The 19033-nt window shown below is 48.7% G+C and overlaps 1 protein-coding gene across 1 annotated transcript in view; it reads right to left on the bottom strand.

Moving 5' to 3' along the window:
- Window positions 1–19033, bottom strand: part of PRUNE1 (prune exopolyphosphatase 1) — a 30701-nt gene that overhangs the window by 5430 nt on the left and 6238 nt on the right. The window contains exons 3-8 of the mRNA XM_062192209.1: window positions 14484–14576; window positions 13749–13951; window positions 10361–10545; window positions 6651–6809; window positions 3722–3816; window positions 78–236 (exon numbers count right to left, since the gene is read on the bottom strand). Of these exons, the coding sequence (XP_062048193.1) occupies window positions 78–236; window positions 3722–3816; window positions 6651–6809; window positions 10361–10545; window positions 13749–13951; window positions 14484–14576 (894 nt within the window). The remainder of the gene's footprint in view (window positions 1–77; window positions 237–3721; window positions 3817–6650; window positions 6810–10360; window positions 10546–13748; window positions 13952–14483; window positions 14577–19033) is intronic.

Here is a 19033-nt window from a genome sequence, read left to right as displayed (position 1 = left end):
GCACAGAGCATAGAACACAGAGGGGCACACGGCAAGCCCCGGGAAGCCAGCCTGTTGCAGGAGGCCTGGAGACTCACCGTCGTCCGCAGCGTCACTTGGGTACAGAAAATAGCCAGCTGCCGCACTGGCTCATTGTGAGTGTTGAAAAAGATAGTCATGGCGACCAGGGCGTCATAGCTGTGAGCATGGCAGAAAGCGTGGAGGTCTGCAGGGAGGTTGGGCCTCTGTAGGAAGGCCTGCAGGGAAGACATGGAGAGAGATGAGGGCTACGGCTGGACCCTCCCCATCATCGCCAACCAAACATGTTAACTCAGGACTTGTGCACCACGAGCAAGGTATCTGGTATTTGTGCTATCTGTGCAGTGGGGAGCAGTTGTGGCAGCATGGGGAGAAAAGACAGGCCTGGGATTAAGACAGAATTGGTTTGGAAATCAGCTGTATTACCTATTTTAACCTCCCTGGACCTAAATTTCCTTGTCTGTGAAACAAGTTTGTAACATTTACCTAACTGATGGTGTTATGGATGAAAATACTGTAATACATGTGATGTGCCGGACATGCCCAAGGCTCTCCTGTTCTTGCCACCAAACAAGCAAGGCTTTTGCCTTGTGGGTATTTTTATTCTAAAACAGATCAGGCCGGCGCTGTGGCTTAACAGGCTAATCCTCCGCCTTGCGGCGCCAGCACACCGGGTTCTAGTCCCGGTTGGGGCGCCAGATTCTATCTCGGTTGCCCCTCTTCCAGGCCAGCTCTCTGCTATGGCCCGGGAAGGTAGTGGAGGATGGCCCAAGTCCTTGGGCCCTGCACCTGCATAGGAGACCAGGAGAAGCACCTGGCTCCTGGCTTCGGATCAGCGAGATGCGCCGGCCGCAGCGGCTATTGGAGGGTGAACCAACGGCAAAAGGAAGACCTTTCTCTCTGTCTCTCTCTCTCACTATCCACTCTGCCTGTCAAAAACAAAACAAAACAAAACAAAAACCAAAAAACAGATCAGTAGAGCAATGGATGTGGAATCACAGACAAGCAACAACCACAGCCTCCGTTCTTTCTCTGTCGATCCAGTCTCTTCTAAGTTGCAAGTGGTGCTTTCTCCAGTGACTCCCACCACCACCTAGTTCAGATCAGGGCTTTGCTCCATCCCTGGCATTTCTTTTCTTTTAAAGACTTATTTGAAAGGCAGAGTTACAGAGAGAGACGGAGAAACAAAGAGAGAGAGAGAGAGAGAGAGAGGGAGGGAGAGAGAGAGGGAGGGAGAGGGAGAGAGAGAGAGATAGAATTACTGGTTCACGGCCGGCGCTGCGGCTCAACAGGCTAATCCTCCGCCTTGCGGCGCCGGCACACCGGGTTCTAGTCCCAGTCGGGGCACCGATCCTGTCCTGGTTGCCCCTCTTCCAGGCCAGCTCTCTGCTGTGGCCAGGGAGTGCAGTGGAGGATGGCCCAAGTCCTTGGGCCCTGCACCCCATGGGAGACCAGGAGAAGCACCTGGCTCCTGCCATCGGATCAGCGCGGTGCGCCGGCCGTAGCGCACCAACCGCGGTGGCCATTGGAGGGTGAACCAATGGAAAAGGAAGACCTTTCTCTCTGTCTCTCTCTCACTGTCCACTCTGCCTGTCAAAAAATAAAAATAAAATAAAATAAAATAAAGAATTACTGGTTCACTCTCCAAAAGGCTGCAACACCCAGGGCTGGGCCAGGCTGAAGCCAGGAGCTCCCAGGTCTCCCTCATGGGTGGCAGGGACGCAAGCACTTAAGTTATTCTCCTCTGCTTTCCCAGGTGCACCAGCAGGGAGGGGGCTGAATCAGAAGTGGAGCAGAGGCCGGCACTGTGAAGTTGCCACCTGCAGCACTGGCATCCCATATGGTTGCAGTTTCGAGACCCAGCTGCTCCGCTTCTGACCCAACTCCCTGCTAATGTACCTGGGAAAGCAGTGGGAGATGATCCAAGTCCTTGGGCCCCTGCACCCACATGGGAGACCCAGAAGTAGCTCCTGGCTCCTGGCTTTGGACTGGCCCAGCTCCAGCCATATCGGCTATTTGGGAAGTGAAACAGTGGATGGAACATCTCTCTCTCTCTCTCTCTGCCCTCTCCCTCTTTCTGTGTAACTCTACCTTTCAAATGAATAAATAAATCTTAAAAAAAAAAAAAAAAAAAAAAGAAGTAGAGCGGCTGAGTCTTGAGCTGGTGCCCATATGGGATGCTGGCCTTGCAGGCAGCAGCTCTATCACACAACACTGGTCCCCATCCTTGGGATTTTTTTTTTTTTTTTTTTTTTTTTGGTAAAGACTTATTTATTTGTTTCAAAGTCAGAGTGAGAGAGAGAGAGAGAGAGAGAGAGAGAAATAGATCTTCTATCTGCTGGTCCATGCCCCTGATGGCTGAAGCCAGGAGCTAAAAAGCTCCCTCAGGGCCTCCGACATGGGTGGGAGGGACCCAATACTTGGGCCATCCTCTGCTACTTCTCTCAGACCATTAGCAGGGAGCTAGATTGGAAGTAGGGCAGCCAGGACGGGAACTGGCACCCATATGGGATGCCAGGGTTGCAGGCGGTAGCTTTACCTGCTTTACCACAATGCCAGTCCCAATAAAATAAATCTTAAAAAATAAAAATAAAAAAATTAAGTTCATGGAAAAAAAGAATTAAAAGATAAATTTATTTCAATGCAAAAGATCTTGAAATCCATGCATAGTTTCTCATTATATATATATATATATATATATATATATATTTTTTTTTTTTTTTTGACAGGCAGAGTGGATAGTGAGAGAGAGACAGAGCGAAAGGTCTTCCTGTTGCCGTTGGTTCACCCTCCAATGGCCGCTGTGGCTGGCGCACCACGCTGAACCAAAGCCAGGAGCCAGGTGCTTCTCCTGGTCTCCCATGCGGGTGCAGGGTCCAAGGACTTGGGCCATCCTCCACTACCTTGCCGGGCCATAGCAGAGAGCTGGCCTGGAAGAGGGGCAACCAGGACAGAATCTGGCGCCCCAACCGGGACTAAAACCCAGTGTGCCAGCGCCGCAAGGCGGAGGATTAGCCTGCTAAGCCCATAATATATATTTTCTATGTTCCTTGAAGACCCATTGTATAGACACCAAACAAGGAAACCATGAGACAGGATCATTTCAGTGTATTAAGTGCTATGGGGAAAACAAAACAAATAAACTGCTGGAGGTTTCCTAAACACAGGACATATTACAAAATAACAACAGAAAGCATGCTCAGGACACATCTGCACTGATGCTGAATGATAAGGAGGAACCAGCTCTGCTACAGGAAAAGCAAGTTCAAAGCCTTGACTTAAGTGGGAGCTCACTGCTCTGAGGAACAGAAAGAAACCCAGCCTGGCTGTGGCACTGCGAATGCAGGAGTGGGGCCGGAGAGGGAGACAAGGGCCGGACCTGCGCGCCACTGTAAGCAAGGCCTTTAGCTCTCGTTAGAAGGACAGAGAAAGGCAGTGAAGGCAAGAGGGGTCGGCCATGTAATGATTTACACCTTAAACAGATCATTCTGGTTGCTGTTGGAGCACAGTTCCTAAGGGTGCAAAAGCAGGGGGCAGGGGAACCGTAATGAGAGGAGGTAACTGCGGTGGCCAGAGTGGAAGTGCAGACAAGTAGACAGGCACGAGAGACACTCTGGAGGGGAACAAGGGGCAAGAACGAGGGGCAAGGTGCCGCCCGTGACGAGAGGTTTCCCTCCCCACCCTCCTGCACTTTTGCTCTTACCTCCAGATCCATATATATTGCACTAATGGCCACCTTGCTGCCTGGCCTGTAGATGGTCTTCAGGTCCTTTCTCAGCATCTGCTCAGTGGTCAGTCCTAGAAAGCAGATGTGATCCTAGGGGTCAAATAGGGGAGCCCAGGTCCCAAGACAAGGAAGGCGGGAACACCAAGAGGGGTTAATGGAGAGAAGAAATGTGGTCTTTCTTTGGAGGACATGAAGCAGAGAGACAATGGAAATGCATTTATAGGAGCCGGTGCTGTAGCGCTGTGGCACTGTGGCGCTGTGGTGTAGTGAGTGAAGCCACCACCTGCAGTGCCAGCATCCCTTATGGGCGCTGGTTCGAGTCCTGGCTGCTCCACTTCTGATCCAGCTCTCTGCTATGGCCTGGGAAAGCAGTAGAAGATGACCCAAGTGTTTGGACTCCTGCACCAGTATAGGAGACCCGGAAGAAGCTCCTGGCTTCGGATTGTCCTAGCTCTGGCAGTTGCGGCCAACTGGGGAGTGAACCAGCAGATGGAAGACCTCTCTCTCTCTGTAACTGCCTTTCAAATAAATAAACAGATGTTAAAAAAAAAAAAAAAAAAGGAAGATGCAGTTATATGACAAAAAATTACTTTAAATACTTGGGCCCCTGCACCTATGTGGGAAACTTGGAGAAAGTTCCTGGCTTTGGATCGGCACAGCTCTGGCTATTGTGGTCATTTGGGGAGTACATCAGCAGATGGAAGACCTCTCTCTCTCTCTCTCTCTCTCTGCCTTTGCCTCCTGCAACTCTGCCTTTCAAATAAATAAATAAATCTTACAAAAAAAAAAGTACATGTGGTTCTTTTCTTCCTCTCTGCTTCCTTCCCCTCCTTATTTTCTTCCTCTTCTCTTTCAAAAAATGTTTTATTTACTTACTTTATTTACTTGAAAGGCAGAGAGAGACAGACAGGGATCTCCCATTCACTGATTCATTCCCCAAATAGCTGCAGCAGCCAGGACTGGACCAGGCTGAAGCCAGGGGCCCAGAATTTAACTCAAGTCTTTGATGTTGAGGGGACAGAGACCCAGGTACTTCCGCCACCACCTGCTGCCCAACAACGGTTGCATTAACAGGAATCACAGGGGACGCAGGCAGGCCAAGCCGTGGTCTCAGCACTGTGCTGAACGCCTGTCTCCCCCTCACACCTTTTTTCTTTTATGTCAACAGGTGGTAGCTGGGTGAAAAATGATCAGTTTTTTTGTGTTCTCTTTCTTTTGTCCTTTGTTTTTTTTCTTTTTAAGATTTACTTTATTTATTTATTTATTTTTTGAAAGGCAGAGTTACAGAGAGGCAGAGGCAGAGAGAGAGGTCTTCCACCCACTGGGTTGCTCTCCAAATGGCCACTATGGCTGGAGCTGGGCCGATCCAAAGCCAGGAGCCAGGAGCTTCTTCCGGGTCTCCCACGTGGGTGCAGAGGCCCAAACACTTGTGCCCTCTTCTACTGCTTTCCCAGACCATAGCAGAGAGCTAGATCAGAAAAGGAGCAGCAAGGAGTCAAACCAGTGCCCATATAGGATGCCAGCATAGCAGGCGGCAGCTTTTATCTGCTATGCCACAGTGCCAGCCCCCTTTGTTTTATTTTTAAAGATTTACTTATTTATTTGAAAAGCAGAGTGACAGAGACAAAAAGAAACTTCTATCTGCTTCACTCCCCAGACGGCCACAACAGCCAAGTCTAGGCCAGGACAGGCCAAAGCCAGTAGCCAGGAACTCCATCTGGGTCTCCCACATGGGGCAACAGGACCCCAAGGACTTGGACCATCATCTTCCTCCCAAGCACATTAGCAGGGAGCTGTATGGAAGTGGAGCATCTGGGACTTGAAGTGGCATTGATATGGGATGCAGGCATCTCAAGTTGAGGCTTAGCCCTTACCCACAATGCCAGCCCCTTCTTTAGTCTTTTGTATACTCTAATTAAATGCTTCTTCGACTTCCCTACCCAATTAAATAGATCATACTTTGATACGTTAGCATACCCTCAGCAAATTTTATTTATACGTCATATTCTCTGATTAGACCAGAACTTCTGCGACTCTATTATATTCTTCCTCATTCTTCTCAGGAGCCAGGATACAATAAATCCATTATTTTTTAGTTCACAATCAGACTCATATGCTACCTTATTTCCCTCTGGTAAAAAGCTTAAATCACAGGGGCAGCACTCTGGTATAGTAGGCTAAGCCTCCACCTGCAGCACCAGCATCCCATATGGGCGACAGTTCGAGTCTCGGCTGCTCCACTTCCAGTCCAGTTCTCTGCTATGGCCTGGGAAAGCAGTAGAAGATGGCCCAAGTGCTTGGACCCCTGCACCCATGTGGGAGACCTGGAAGAAGCTCCTGGCTTCGAATTGGCATAGCTCTGGCCATTGTGGCCAACTGGGGAGTGAACCAGCAAATGGAAGACCTCTCTCTCTCTTTGCCTCTCCTTCTCTTTCTGTGTAACTCTTTTTTTTTTTGACAGGCAGAGTGGACAGTGAGAGAGAGAGAGAGAAAGGTCTTCCTTTTCCATTGGTTCAACCTCCAATGGCCGCTGCGGCCGGCGCACTGTGGCGGGCCCACCGTGCTGATCTGAAGCCAGGAGCCAGGCGCTTATCCTGGTCTCCCATGTAGGTGCAGGGCCCAAGGACTTGGGCCATCCTCCACTGCCTTCCCGGGCCACAGCAGAGAGCTCGCCTGGAAGAGGGGCAACCAGGACAGAATCCAGCGCCCCGACCGGGACTAGAACCTGGTGTGCCGGTGCCGCAGGCGGGGGATTAGCCTAGTGAGCCATGGCACCGGCCCAACTCTGACTTTCAAATAAATAAATAAAGCTTAAAAAAAAAAAAAAAAAAAGACTACAATGAGCAAGGCTTGCCCACCTGTCTTCCCATGCAGGAGGTAGGTAAGTCACTGTGCCACTTCCTACCTGACACATCAAACTTTGCCTTTTGGAGGGAATCAAAGATGTCATCTCTCTTGGGCAGATCTGGGAAGAGGGCCTCCAGTTTCTCTACATATTGGTTGTCCTTTAGGGTTGCCTTTCCAATTTTAGGGTCCATGTTGACACAGTCCAGGATGATGGTTCCTGTGCAGACGGAGAGGGAAGAAGTCAAATCCTAAGATCCTCCACTCATAGTCACTAGAACACACACAACCGGGGCTGGCACTGTGGCGTAGTGGGCTAAGCATCCATCTGCAGTGCAGGCATCCCATATGGGTGCTGGTTCTAGTCCTGGCTGCTCCTCTTCCAATCCAGCTCTCTGCTATGGCCTGGGAAAACATCAGAAGATGGCTCAAGTGCATGGGCCCCTGCACCTGCCTGGGAGACCCAGAAGAAGCTCTTGGCTCCTGCCTCTGGATCAGCCTGGCTCTGGCCGTTGTGGCCATTTGGGGACTGAACCAGTGGATAGAAGACCTTTTTTTCTGTCTCTCCCTCTCTCTGTCTGTAGTTCTGCCTCTCAAATAAATAAATCTTAAAACACACACACACACACACAACCTTCAAACCACAGTGACAAAATACAGAGGAGACTTGCATGGCAAACTCACTGAAAACAAAACAAGAAAGTGCAATGGTCTCTGTCCCGAGTAAGACCTTCCAAATCCAAAATAAAATGGAGCTGGGGAAATGGGGGAAAGGTGGAAAGGAAGTCTGAGCATCTCAATCCTTGTGGATTTTACAACCTAGTCAGAGAGAGATGACGACTCTTCAATAGGCCAAAGTCTGCCAAAGAATCTTATCATTTGGAAGAAAGTCTATCCCAACCATAACTCATTGTTAAAATAGAGAAAATGGTAAAAGAAAGGCTAAGAAATTTGCCCAAAGCTATACAACTATTTCCTGGCAGAGCTGGCATTAAAATGTGTTCTAGGGTAAGCATTTGGCCTCATGGTTAAGCTGCCAGTTAGGATGCCTATATTCCCTATCTGAGTTTGCAGGTTCAACACCCAGCTCTGGCTCCTGACTCAGTGCCTTGCTAATCCAGGCTGTAGAGGGCAGCAGTGATGGCTCAAGTCATTGGTTCCTGCCACCCACATGGGAGAGGGAGACCTGGATTGAATTCCTGACTCCTGGCTACAGACTGGCCCAGCTCTGGCCATTTTGGACATTTAGGGAGTGAATCAGCAAATGGGAGCACTCTCTCACACACACACTCTCTCTCTCTCTCTCTCTCATTAACTAAAAAAAGTTTCCTTCTTGTTTAGCTAGTTATGCAATGCTGCTAAAACAAAGTACCTAGGTCTATTGCTCTGCATTTCAAATAAATAGTTTTCAGGGGCAAGCGCTGTGACAAGTGGGCATTGGTGAGTCCCGACTGCTCCACTTCCAATCCAGTTCTCTGCTGGTGCTCCTGGGAGGGCAGCAGAGGATGGCTCAAGAGCTTGGGCCCCTGCACCCACGTGGGAGACCCAGAGAAAGCTCCTGGCTTCAGTGTGGCCCACCCTGGCCCTTGCAGTCAATTGGGGAGTGAACCAATGGATGGAAGATATCTCTCTCTCTCTGTAACTCTGCTTTCAAATAAATAAATAAATCTCTTTTTTTATTGAAAAGATTTTATTAAAATAAAAAAAAATTAAAAAATGAAAAGATTTTATTTATTTATTTGAGAGGTAGAGTTACAGGGAGAGGCAGAGAGAGGTAGGTCTTTGATTTGCTGGTTCACTCCCCATTTGGCCACAATGGCCAGTGCTGTGTGGATCCGAAGCCAGGAACCAGGAGCTTCTTCCAGGTCTCCCCCATGGGTGCATGGGCCCAAGGACTTGGGCCATCTTCCACTGCTTTCCTAGGCCACAGGAGAGAGCTGGATTGGAAGAGGAGCAGCTGGGACACGAACGGGCACCCATATGGGATTCCAGAGCCACAGGCGGAGGCTTAGCCCACTGTGCCACAGAGCCTGCCCCAATAAATCTTTTTTAAAATATATTTTTCAAAAGGATGTTGTGGTGTAGCAGTTTAAACTACCCACTTACAACACCAGTGTCCCATATCAGGGTGCTGATCTGAATCCTGGCTGCTCTGCTTCCAATCCCGATCATGTCAGAGACCAGGATAGGTTTTCTGGCTCCTGACTCTGGCCTGGCCAAGACTGGCTGCTTTTTTTTTTTAGTATTGTTTTGAAGATTTATTTTATTTATGTGAAAGGCAGAATTACAGAGAAAGAGAGGAGAGAGAGAGAGAGAGAGAGAGAGAATTCGATCTTCCATCTGCTGGTCCACTCCCCAAATGGCCACAATGGCAGGGGCTGGGCCAGGCTGAGGCCAGAAGCTTCTTCTGGATGTCCCGCTTGGTGTAAGGGCCCAAGCTCCTGGGCCATCCTCTGCTGCTTCCCCAGGTGCATTAGCAGGGAACTAGATCAGAAGTGAAGCAGCTGGGACTCGAACCAACACCCATATGGGATGGTGGCTTTGCAGGTGGCAGCTTTACCCACTATAGCACGACGTCGGCCCCCAGACTGGCTGTTGCAGCCTGGCCAAGACCTTATTGTTGCAGTCATTTGGGGAGTGAACCAGTGGATGGAAGCTCTCTCTCTCTCTTTCTGCCTTTCAAATATATATATATATATATATATATATATACACACATATATATATATATATAAATTTTTTTTGACAGGCAGAGTGGACAGTGAGAGAGAGAGACAGAGAGAAAGGTCTTCCTTTGCCATTGGTTCACCCTTCAATGGCCGCCGTGCTGAGGCTGGTGCACTGCGCTGATCCGAAGACAGAAGCCAGGTGCTTCTCCTGGTCTCCCATGGGGTGCAGGGCCCAAGGACTTGGGCCATCCTCCACTGCACTCCCGGGCCACAGTAGAGAGCTGGAAGAGGGGCAACCGGGACAGAATACGGCGCCCTGACCGGGACTAGAACCTGGTGTGCCGGCGCCGCAAGGCAAAGGATTAGCCTATTGAGCCGTGGCGCCTGCCGGCTAATAAATGTTTTGAAAATAATTAGGGTCTGGCGCTGTGGCATAGCGAGTAAAACCACTGTCCATAGTGCTGGCATCCCATATGGAGGCTGGTTCAAGTCCCGGCAACTCCAACTTCCAATCCAAGCAGTAGAAGATGGTCTAAGTGCTTGGGCCCCTGCACTCATGTGGGAGACCTGGAAGAAGCTCCTGGCTCCTGGGTTTGGATCGGTGCAGCTCCCGCCATTGCAGCCATATGGGGAGTGAACCAGTGGATGGAAGACCTCTCTCTCTCTCTCTTCCTCTGCCTCTCTGTAACTCTGCCTTTCAAATAAATAAATCTTAAAAAAAAAAAAAAAAAAAAAGAAAAATTAACAAAAACAAAAAAGAGAAAGCAGAAGTGAAGCGCACAGCACAGACCTAGAAGCTTCCTATCAGCAGCACTGTCAACGGAAGGAGAACTAGCCAGAGAAGCAGGAAACTTTTTTTTAAACTTACTAGATAGAGAGACAGAGGCAAAATACCCACCCCTCCTCTTCTGCTTTCTCCAACCACGTACCCTGCAGGCCTTTAAACAAGTGCTTCATTGTCCCCCGCCCCAAATCCCATTCTTTGGTGTGAGCTGAACGCCTATGGGAGCACATGGGAGAGTCTAGATGTTTCCACGCTCCCCTGTCTTGGATGGAAATGAGGAACCAGTCAGGTCCCAATCTCAAAGCCACCCTCACCCACCGTGCAGAAGCGCTGCAGTTGTCCTGTCCAGGATCTCTGGTGCCCCCTGCAGGATTCTCTCTGTCACCAGGGTAGCGCAAGACCCCACTAGCTCAACAGACACAGGACAGGGTGGGCAGTGCTTCTGTTCAATGGGGCGATGGTCTAGCACCTCTGCTACAGCCTCCTCCAGGGCTGCATCACTCCTGTGGGGTGGGAGAAGGACAGGGGAAAGAAAGAACGATGGGTCAGGGCACTCCAGCAGCTTCTAACCAATCCCTCCTACCCAAAGGAAAGTGGACACGCCTTAGGCAAACCGTTAGACTCCTGGTCACTTCGATCTCTGCTCACCCCCCTCAACCGTTCTCTTGGATATTATGACTGAAGCTGTCTTTAAATGCACACACATGAATTTTGTGAATTGTCGGCTGCAAATACCTCACCTGCATTTGTTTGTCCTTTACGGTTGTACTTCAATGGACAGACCCTTGATGCCCAGCATCTCAATCCCTTCCTGTTCCCTCAATCCACTCACTACCTAAATTCTCTGCAGGGCACTGGGTCTGTGGCTTCTACCTCAATTCCAATCCATGTCCTCCTTTCCAACCCTTATTCCAGGTCCTTAATATTCCTCATCTGGACTACTCCAGCGGTCTCTTAACCAATCGCCTGCTTCCAACCCAGGCTACTACTGAGCTGTCCTTCATAAAGCTCCCTGAATGGTTATTGAAAAAAGCAAACCTGATTCTATCAGGAACTGGAATAAATATAATTAACAATAGCTCCTTGCTGCCTAAAATAAAACCCATCTCCTACAAGGCCTCCACGGCCTGCCCCTGCCTACTCTGGTCTCATCTTTTTCCATGTCCTCATATTTTAGGCCCCAGCTGTGCTGAGCAGATTCCAGTCCCTGTAACTCAGCGTGCTATTTCATGCCTGCTTGTGTTTGCTTCTATTAATGACTCCTGTTGCCTGGAACGCCTCTCCTGACCACATTCCCTGCCCATTCACTGAACAAACACCTAGTCTTCTTTTAAGACCAAGACCAAAGATCAAATCTGCTAGGAAACCCTTCCCCAAGCCCTTGACTCCATCCTCTGTGTACCTACTGTCTCCTAGAGCAACGGTCATTGCTCAATGTCTAACACCCATTAACACCATCTGCCTGCCTTGCTCCTACCACTTGACCGAAAGCTTCATGAAAACAGGTCATCTGTGTCTCACCTTCAGCCTCTAACAGAAAGTTTGTTGTTGTTGTTTAATATTTAGTTTATTTTTAGTGTTAGAAAGGCAGAGAGAGAGAAAGACAGAGAGCTCTTCTATCTGCTGGTTCATTCCCCAAATGCCCACAACAGTCAGGGTTAGGCCAGGCTGAAGCCAGAAGCCCAGATTTCAACCTGGGTCTCCCACAGGGGTGGCTGCAACCCAAGTACTTGAGCCATCATCTGCTGCCTCCCGGCATGTGCACTGGAGAAACTGGAGTCAGGAACCAAACCCAAGTACACCAATATCAGATGTGGGTGTCCCCGCCACTCATGTGGGAGACCTGAATTGAATCATTGGCTCCCAACTTCAACCCTGGCTGTTGCAGGCATCTGGGGAATGAATCAGGAGATGCAAGTTCTCTCTTGTCTCTGTCACTAAAATAAAGAAAGAAAAAGAAAAAAATCACCAAGAGTTTATGTAGGAAATACCTCTAAAAATTAAAAAACCTAGCCGGCGCCACGGCTCAGTAGGCTAATCCTCCGCCTTACGGCGCCGGCACACCGGGTTCTAGTCCCGGTCGGGGTGCCGATCCTGTCCCGGTTGCCCCTCTTCCAGGCCAGCTCTCTGCTGTGGCCAGGGAGTGCAGTGGAGGATGGCCCAAGTGCTTGGGCCCTGCACCCGCATGGGAGACCAGGAGAAGCACCTGGCTCCTGGCTTCGGATCAGCTAGATGTGCTGGCCGCGGCGGCCATTGGAGGGTGAACCAACGGCAAAAGGAAGACCTTTCTCTCTGTCTCCCTCTACTGTCCACTCTGCCTGTCAAAAATTAAAAAAAAAAAAAATTAAAAAACCTTTTTCAAAAGTTTCTATTACAATAAATCTGTCACAAAAATCTTAATTTAAAAAAATATTGATTTATTAATTTGAAAAGTCAGAGTTACACAGAGAGAAGAAGAGAAGAGAGAAAGATCTTCTGCCTGCTGGTTTACTCCCCAAATAGCTGCAACGGCCAGGGCTGGGCCAGGCCAAAGCCAGGAGCCAGGAGCTTCTTCCGGGTCTCCCACGTGGGTGCAGGGACCCAAGCACTTGGGCCATCTTCTGCTGCTTTCTCAGGTATATTAGCAGGGAGCTGGATCAAAGGTGGAGCAGCCAGGTCTCCAACCGGCACTCATATGGGATACTGGCATCACAGGCAGTGACTTTACCTGCTATGCCACAATGCCAGCACCTCAAAGGCAGATTTAAATGATTTTTAAAAAAATTACCATTCAGTTTGAAGTCACCATGCTTCTATTTCTTTCACTATGGTCTATGTCTTTACACATTAGACGTATATATAACTGGAAAACTGATAATATTTTCTGTGTCTGATATGACCCACCAGTTATGATTAACTTGTGAGACTCCTACAAAAAAATAAATAAATAAAACTCTGGAGGCAGGTGTTGTGGCAGTGGTTAAGATGCCCCGTGAGGGGCTGGCAGACGAAGCCACAACTTTCGACGTCCGCATCCCCTACACAGTGCTGGCTGAGTCCTGGTTACTCTGCTTCTGGTTCAGCATCTTTGCTTACCTACCTGGGAAGGTAGGAAGATGGCCTTGGGCCTTGGGCCTTGGAAGATGGCCCAAGTAGTTGGGTCTCTGCCACCCACATGGAAGACCTGGATAGAGTTCCTGGCTCCTGGCTTCAGACTGGCCCAGTCCTGGCTATTGTGGCCGTTTGAGGAATAAATCAAATCTCTCTGTTTCTTCCTCTCTCTCTGTACATTTCCTTTCAAATAAATAAATAAAAACTTTTAAGAAAAAAATGCTGCCACCAGGGATGCCCACATCCCATATCGGGGTGGGGGGTGGGGGCGTCTGAGTTCCAGCCCTGGCTCTGCTTCCAATCCACTTCCTGCTAACACACACCATAGGTGGCAGTGGGTGATGGTTCAAGTACTTGGGTTCACGCCACCCAAGTGGGACACCTGGACTGAGTTCTGGGCTCTTGGATTCAGTCTGGCCCAGTCCTGGCTGTTGTGGGCATCTGGGAAATAAACCAGCAGATGGAAGTGCTCTCTCTTTCTTGCTCTGTGTCACTCTTTTAAATAAAGAAAAATAAGTACATACAAAATGTTTAAGCCCTCTTTCTTCTCTTTAATTCACTCTTCAGAGCCTGACACGGTACGTGGTAGGTATCACTTTCATCTCCTTCTACTTACTTGGGTAAGACGTGATGGTCAACAAGGACAAGGCTGAGCTGGCTAGCCTGGTGCAATGCGTGGAGGTCAATCTCATCCCGAAAAATTAAGAGAGTCTCTGGAATGTGGAGCTTCTGGAGGAAGAAGACGTTGTCGCCTCGTAGGGGTAGCTCAGAGCGTTTTATATTGAGAACTGGCACGAAGGCTTCCTCGGCCTCCGTCGTCTGGGTAGAAAAGTCAAAAGATGACAGGAGAAGGAAACAAGACCACTGACACCAAAAAGATGTGGCCCTGCTAAGTCATCACCTTTCTCAAAGTCACAATTACCCAGTTTATAAAAACGAAAGGGTGATCTGCCCTCCCTCCAGCTTAGCAATGACAAGAAGGTCAGCCAGGTATCTCAGCAAAAAAACCCAGTTCTAGACTCAGTGCTACAGAGAAAGGATTTGTGGTTCTGAAGAGCTAACCTGGGCAAGAAGAATACACACTAGATAACTGATACCCATCAGGAACTCAATAAATAATACACTGTTTAAATATTGCCTCACAGTTGATAAATCCCTCAAAATATATTTGCTTGTTTGTTCCTCATGGCAACACTGTAAAATATTCTCATTTCAGACTTCATAGACGGTGACACGAGACTCAGTAAAGTTAAGGGGTTTTGCTTACCCAAGGCTAAGTGCCGCTGAGTGGCAGAGCTGGGTCTTGAACACACATCTGTTTGTTCTAAGGGACTCAGTGCTCAGGACTCACCTTTGCCAGGTAAAAAGCCAGGCTGAGAGCAGACACCATGGAGTCCAAGTCACAGGCTTCATTTCCCAGCACCACATGGAGAGGTCGGGACTCCTGGGAGAGAAGAATGGGAAGCAGCGGCGTCCCTATCCATTCCCCTGCACCTTGTCCTCAGGGAGGGCTTCACACCCATCCTCTCCCTGAGCTTCATGGAGCAGGGGGCTCAGACCATCTTCTTCTTCTTCTTCTTTTTTTTTTTTTTTCATTTTTGACAGGCAGAGTGGACAGTGAGAGACAGAGAGACAGAGAGAAAGGTCTTCCTTTTGCCATTGGTTCACCCTCCAATGGCTGCCGCAGCCGGCACACCGCGCTGATCTGAAGCCAGGAGCCAGGTGCTTCTCCTGGTCTCCCATGCGGGTGCAGGGCCCAAGGACTTGGGCCATCCTCCACTGCACTCCCTGGCCACAGCAGAGAGCTGGCCTGGAAGAGGGGCAACCAGGACAGAATCTGGCGCCCTGACCAGGACTAGAACCCAGTGTGCTGGCGCTGCTAGGTGGAGGATTAGCCTATTGAGCCACAGCGTCGGCCCTCAGACCATCTTCTGAGAGGACCTTAGCATCCTAGCCGGCAGGGCTAAGTGTTTCAGCTACACTGTAACATCCCATACACACCCAGTTACTGGGAAAGTCTTCTTTCCTCTCTACTAATTTTGACTTACAGAAGAGCAATCAATAATCCTCTGACTTCTTGTGCTTCTTTGGACACCAAAATAGTCAAAAGTAGGCCATTTAACAGCTGATAGATTCCAGCAACACTCTTAGGCACATCAGTCCTTGTGTGTCCCTTCCATCCCCATTTACAAAGCAGGAAAAAAGAATTCTTATACCTCTAAGTCATGAAAATAGGGGCGGCCCATGTGGCATAGCAGGTAAAGCTACTGCCTGCAGTGACAGCATCTCATGTGACCACCAGTTCGAGTCCTGGCTGCTCCACTTCTGATCCAGCTCTCTGCTATAGCCTGGGAAAGCAGTAGAAGATGGCCCAAGTGCTTGGGTCCCTACACCCACGTGGAAGATCAGAAGAAGCCACAGGCTCCTAGTTTCGGATCTACCTAGTTCCAGCTGATGCAGCCATTTGGGGAGTGAACCAGCAAATGGAAGACCTCTCTCTCTCTCTGCCTCTCTGTAACTCTGCCTTTCAAATAAATAAATATTTTTTAAAAAGAAAAAAATGGGCCAGCGTTGTGGCACAATGGGATGAGCTGCCACCAACAATGCCGGCATCCCATATAAGCACTAGCTCAAGTCCTGGCTGTTCCACTTCTGATCTAGCTCCCTCCTAATGAGCTTGAGAAAGCAGCAGAAGATGGCTCAAGTGCTTGGGACCCTGCACTCTTATAGGAGATCTGGAGGAAGCTCCTGACTTCTGGCTTCAGCCTGCAGCTATTTGGGAAGTGAACCAGAGGATACGAGATCTCTCTCCCCACCCACCTCTCTTAACCCTGCCTTTCCAAATAAATATTTTATTTATTTATTTATTTTTTTTTTTACAGGCAGAGTGGATAGTGAGAGAGAGACAGAGAGAAAGGTCTTCCTTTTTGCCGCTGGTTCACCCTCCAGTGGCCACTGCGGCCAGCGCATCTCGCTGATCCGAAGCCAGGAGCCAGGTGCTTCTCCTGGTCTCCCATGCGGGTGCAGGGCCCAAGGACTTGGGCCATCCTCCACTGCCTTCCCGGGCCATAGCAGAGAGCTGGCCTGGAAGAAGGGCAACCAGGACAGAATCCAGCGCCCCAACCGGGACTAGAACCCGGTGTGCCGGCACCGCAAGGCGGAGGATTAGCCTGTTAAGCCACGGCGCCGGCCCAAATAAATAAATTTTTTAAAAAGATTTATTTTATTTATTTGAAAGACAGAGTTACAGAGAGAGGTAGAGACAGAGAGGTCTTCCATCTGCTGGTTTACTCCCCAGATGGCCACAATGGTTGGAGCTGCGCTGATCCGAAGCCAGGAGCTTCCTCCAGGCCTCCCACGTGGGTGCAGGGGCCCAAAGACTTGGGCCACCTTCCACTGCCTTCCCAGGCCATAGCAGAGAGCTGGATCGGAAATGGAGCAGCCGGGACTAGAACTGGTGTCCATATGGGATGCCAGCACTTCAGGCCAGGGCTTTAACCTGCTGCGCCACAGCGCTGGCCCCAATAAATAAATTTTTAAAAATGTCAATAAATCAGTAAAAAAATGGGCAAAGAGGTTAAAAAATAGATCTAGTCCTTTGGTTGTCTGAGAAAACGCCCACTGCCCTGAGCAGGCCTAATGATAACTACGTATAACCAAATACCTCTCACAGCCCGAGAACAGACGCTTTCCCCAGCAGGTTCAGATTAATGCAAGAACACATGCTACTGCTGGAACTTTTTTTTCTGAAAATCCCAGCTGCTGATAAGAACTCCGAGGAGGGAGGGATATCTGCTATTATTAACTTTGTTCCCTTGCAACTATCTCCCCAGCTATCAAGTCTTAAAATACCACAGTGTCTACAAGAGCAGAGTTTTTTTGTTTTTTTTGTTTTTTTTTTTTTTTTTTTTTTTAGATTTATTTATTTGCAAGGTAGAGTTATAGAGTGATAGAGGGAAAGGTCTTCCATCCACTGGTTCACTCCCCCAATGGCTGCAAGGACTGGGCTGGACTGATCCCAGAAATAGGGTTTTGCTTTTTGTTTTAAATGTTTATTGATGGGGCCGGCATTATGGTCTAATAGGTTAAGTCACCGTCTGTAGCACCTGCATCCCATATGGGCGCTGGTTCGAGTCCCGGGTACTCTACTTCCTATCCAGCTCCCTGCTAATGTACCTTGGAAAGCAGCAGAAGATGGACCAAGTCCTTCTTGTGGGAGACCCAGATGAAGGTTCTGGCTCCTGGCTCCTGGCTTTGGCCTGGCCTAGCCCCAGTCATTGCAGCCATCTGGGGAGTGAACCAGCGGATGAAAGACCTCTCTCTTTGTTTCTCCCTCTCTGTCTCCATAACTCTATCTTTCAAATAAATCTTTTAAAAATATATGTATATATAAAAATTTATTGATTGTGCCAGGTATTATTCCAATATTTTTACATGCATTAACTAATCATTTAATCCTTAAAACAACTCAATGAGGCAGATACTTTAAAAAATTTATTTAGTTTTAGTTATCTGAAAGGCAGAGACAGAGAAAGACAAACAGAAAGTGGTCTCCTATATGCTGGTTCATTCCCCAAATGCCCACTACAGCCCGGGCTGGGCCAGGCCAAAGCTAGGACCAGAGAACTCAGTCCAGGTCTCCCACTTGGGTGTCAAGGACCCAACTACTTGATGTATCACCTGCTGTCTACCAAGATGTGTATTAGCAGGAAACCGGAATTGGGCACAGAGCTGGAACTCAAACCCAGGCTCCCCAATATGGGATTGAAGCATCCCATGTGGCATCTTAACAGTTATGGCAAATACCACCCCAAGGCAGGGTGAATGAATTATTTCATTCTCCGTGTGAGCATTTTGCTGGTGCAGTAAGACCATAAAGCCTACAGTTCAGCTCAGAAGACAATTCCTTCTTATTAGTTTACTTCTGAACTTCTATCTCTGCCGCTTCTGAGAGAGCAGAGGCTGAGAAACAAAACAACTCACATTAGCAGGGCTCCTCAACTTTAGCATCACTGGCATTTTGGCTAGGTAACTCTGTTGGGGAGGGGCTGTCATGTGCATTATAGGATATTTGGAAGCATCCCTGGTCTCTACCCACCAGATGCTGACAGCACCTTCAGTCATGACCATCAAAAACATCCCCACAGAAAGGAAAAAAGAAGAAGAAGAAGAAGAAGAAAGGAGAAGGAGAAGGAGGAGGAGAAGGAAGAAAAGAAAAGAAACGAAACGAAACGAAACAGAAAACTAAAAACACCTCCAGGGGCTGGTGTTGTGGCGCAGTGGGTTACGTCACCACTTACAACACTGGCATCCTATACCCAAATGCCAGCCCGAGTCCTGGCAGCTCTGCTTCCGATCCAACTCTCTGCTAAAGTGCCTGGGGAAAACAGCAGATGATGGACCAAGTGCTTGGACCCCTTCCACCCATGTGAGAGACTCAGATGCAGTTCCTGGTTCCTGGTTTCAGCCTGGCCCAGCTCTGCCTGTTGTGGGTCTTTAGGGAGTAAACCAGCAGATGGAAGATCAATCTCTCCTCATTCTCCTCTCCCCCGTGCAGTCCCCCTCCACACCTGTCTCTCTGCCTTTCAAGTAAATAAATAATAAATCTCTTTTTTTTAATATCCCAGAGTTATCCAATGTTCCCTGCAAGGCAAAACCACCCGCCTTGAGAACTACAGAGTACAGGAAGGTGAAAATCCATACACTCTGGCTCCTGCAAACAGAGGAGCTTTGCCAGACATAAGAGTTTAGCAAAAACAAAACAAAAAAATCAGTTTAGCAATATGGGAAGGAAGTTCAGAGAATAAAACAGCAATGAACAGTTATCAAGTAATGTAACTTCAGGAATCAAGAGTCTAGGAATATCTGGACTCATCTTCCTTAGATAGGCTATTACCACTC

Source organism: Lepus europaeus, chromosome 5 (genome assembly GCF_033115175.1).
Source record: "Lepus europaeus isolate LE1 chromosome 5, mLepTim1.pri, whole genome shotgun sequence".
NCBI classification, from domain to species: domain Eukaryota; kingdom Metazoa; phylum Chordata; class Mammalia; order Lagomorpha; family Leporidae; genus Lepus; species Lepus europaeus.
The sequence above is the reverse complement of the archived record's forward strand: the minus strand, read 5'-3'. Positions and strand labels throughout refer to the sequence as shown.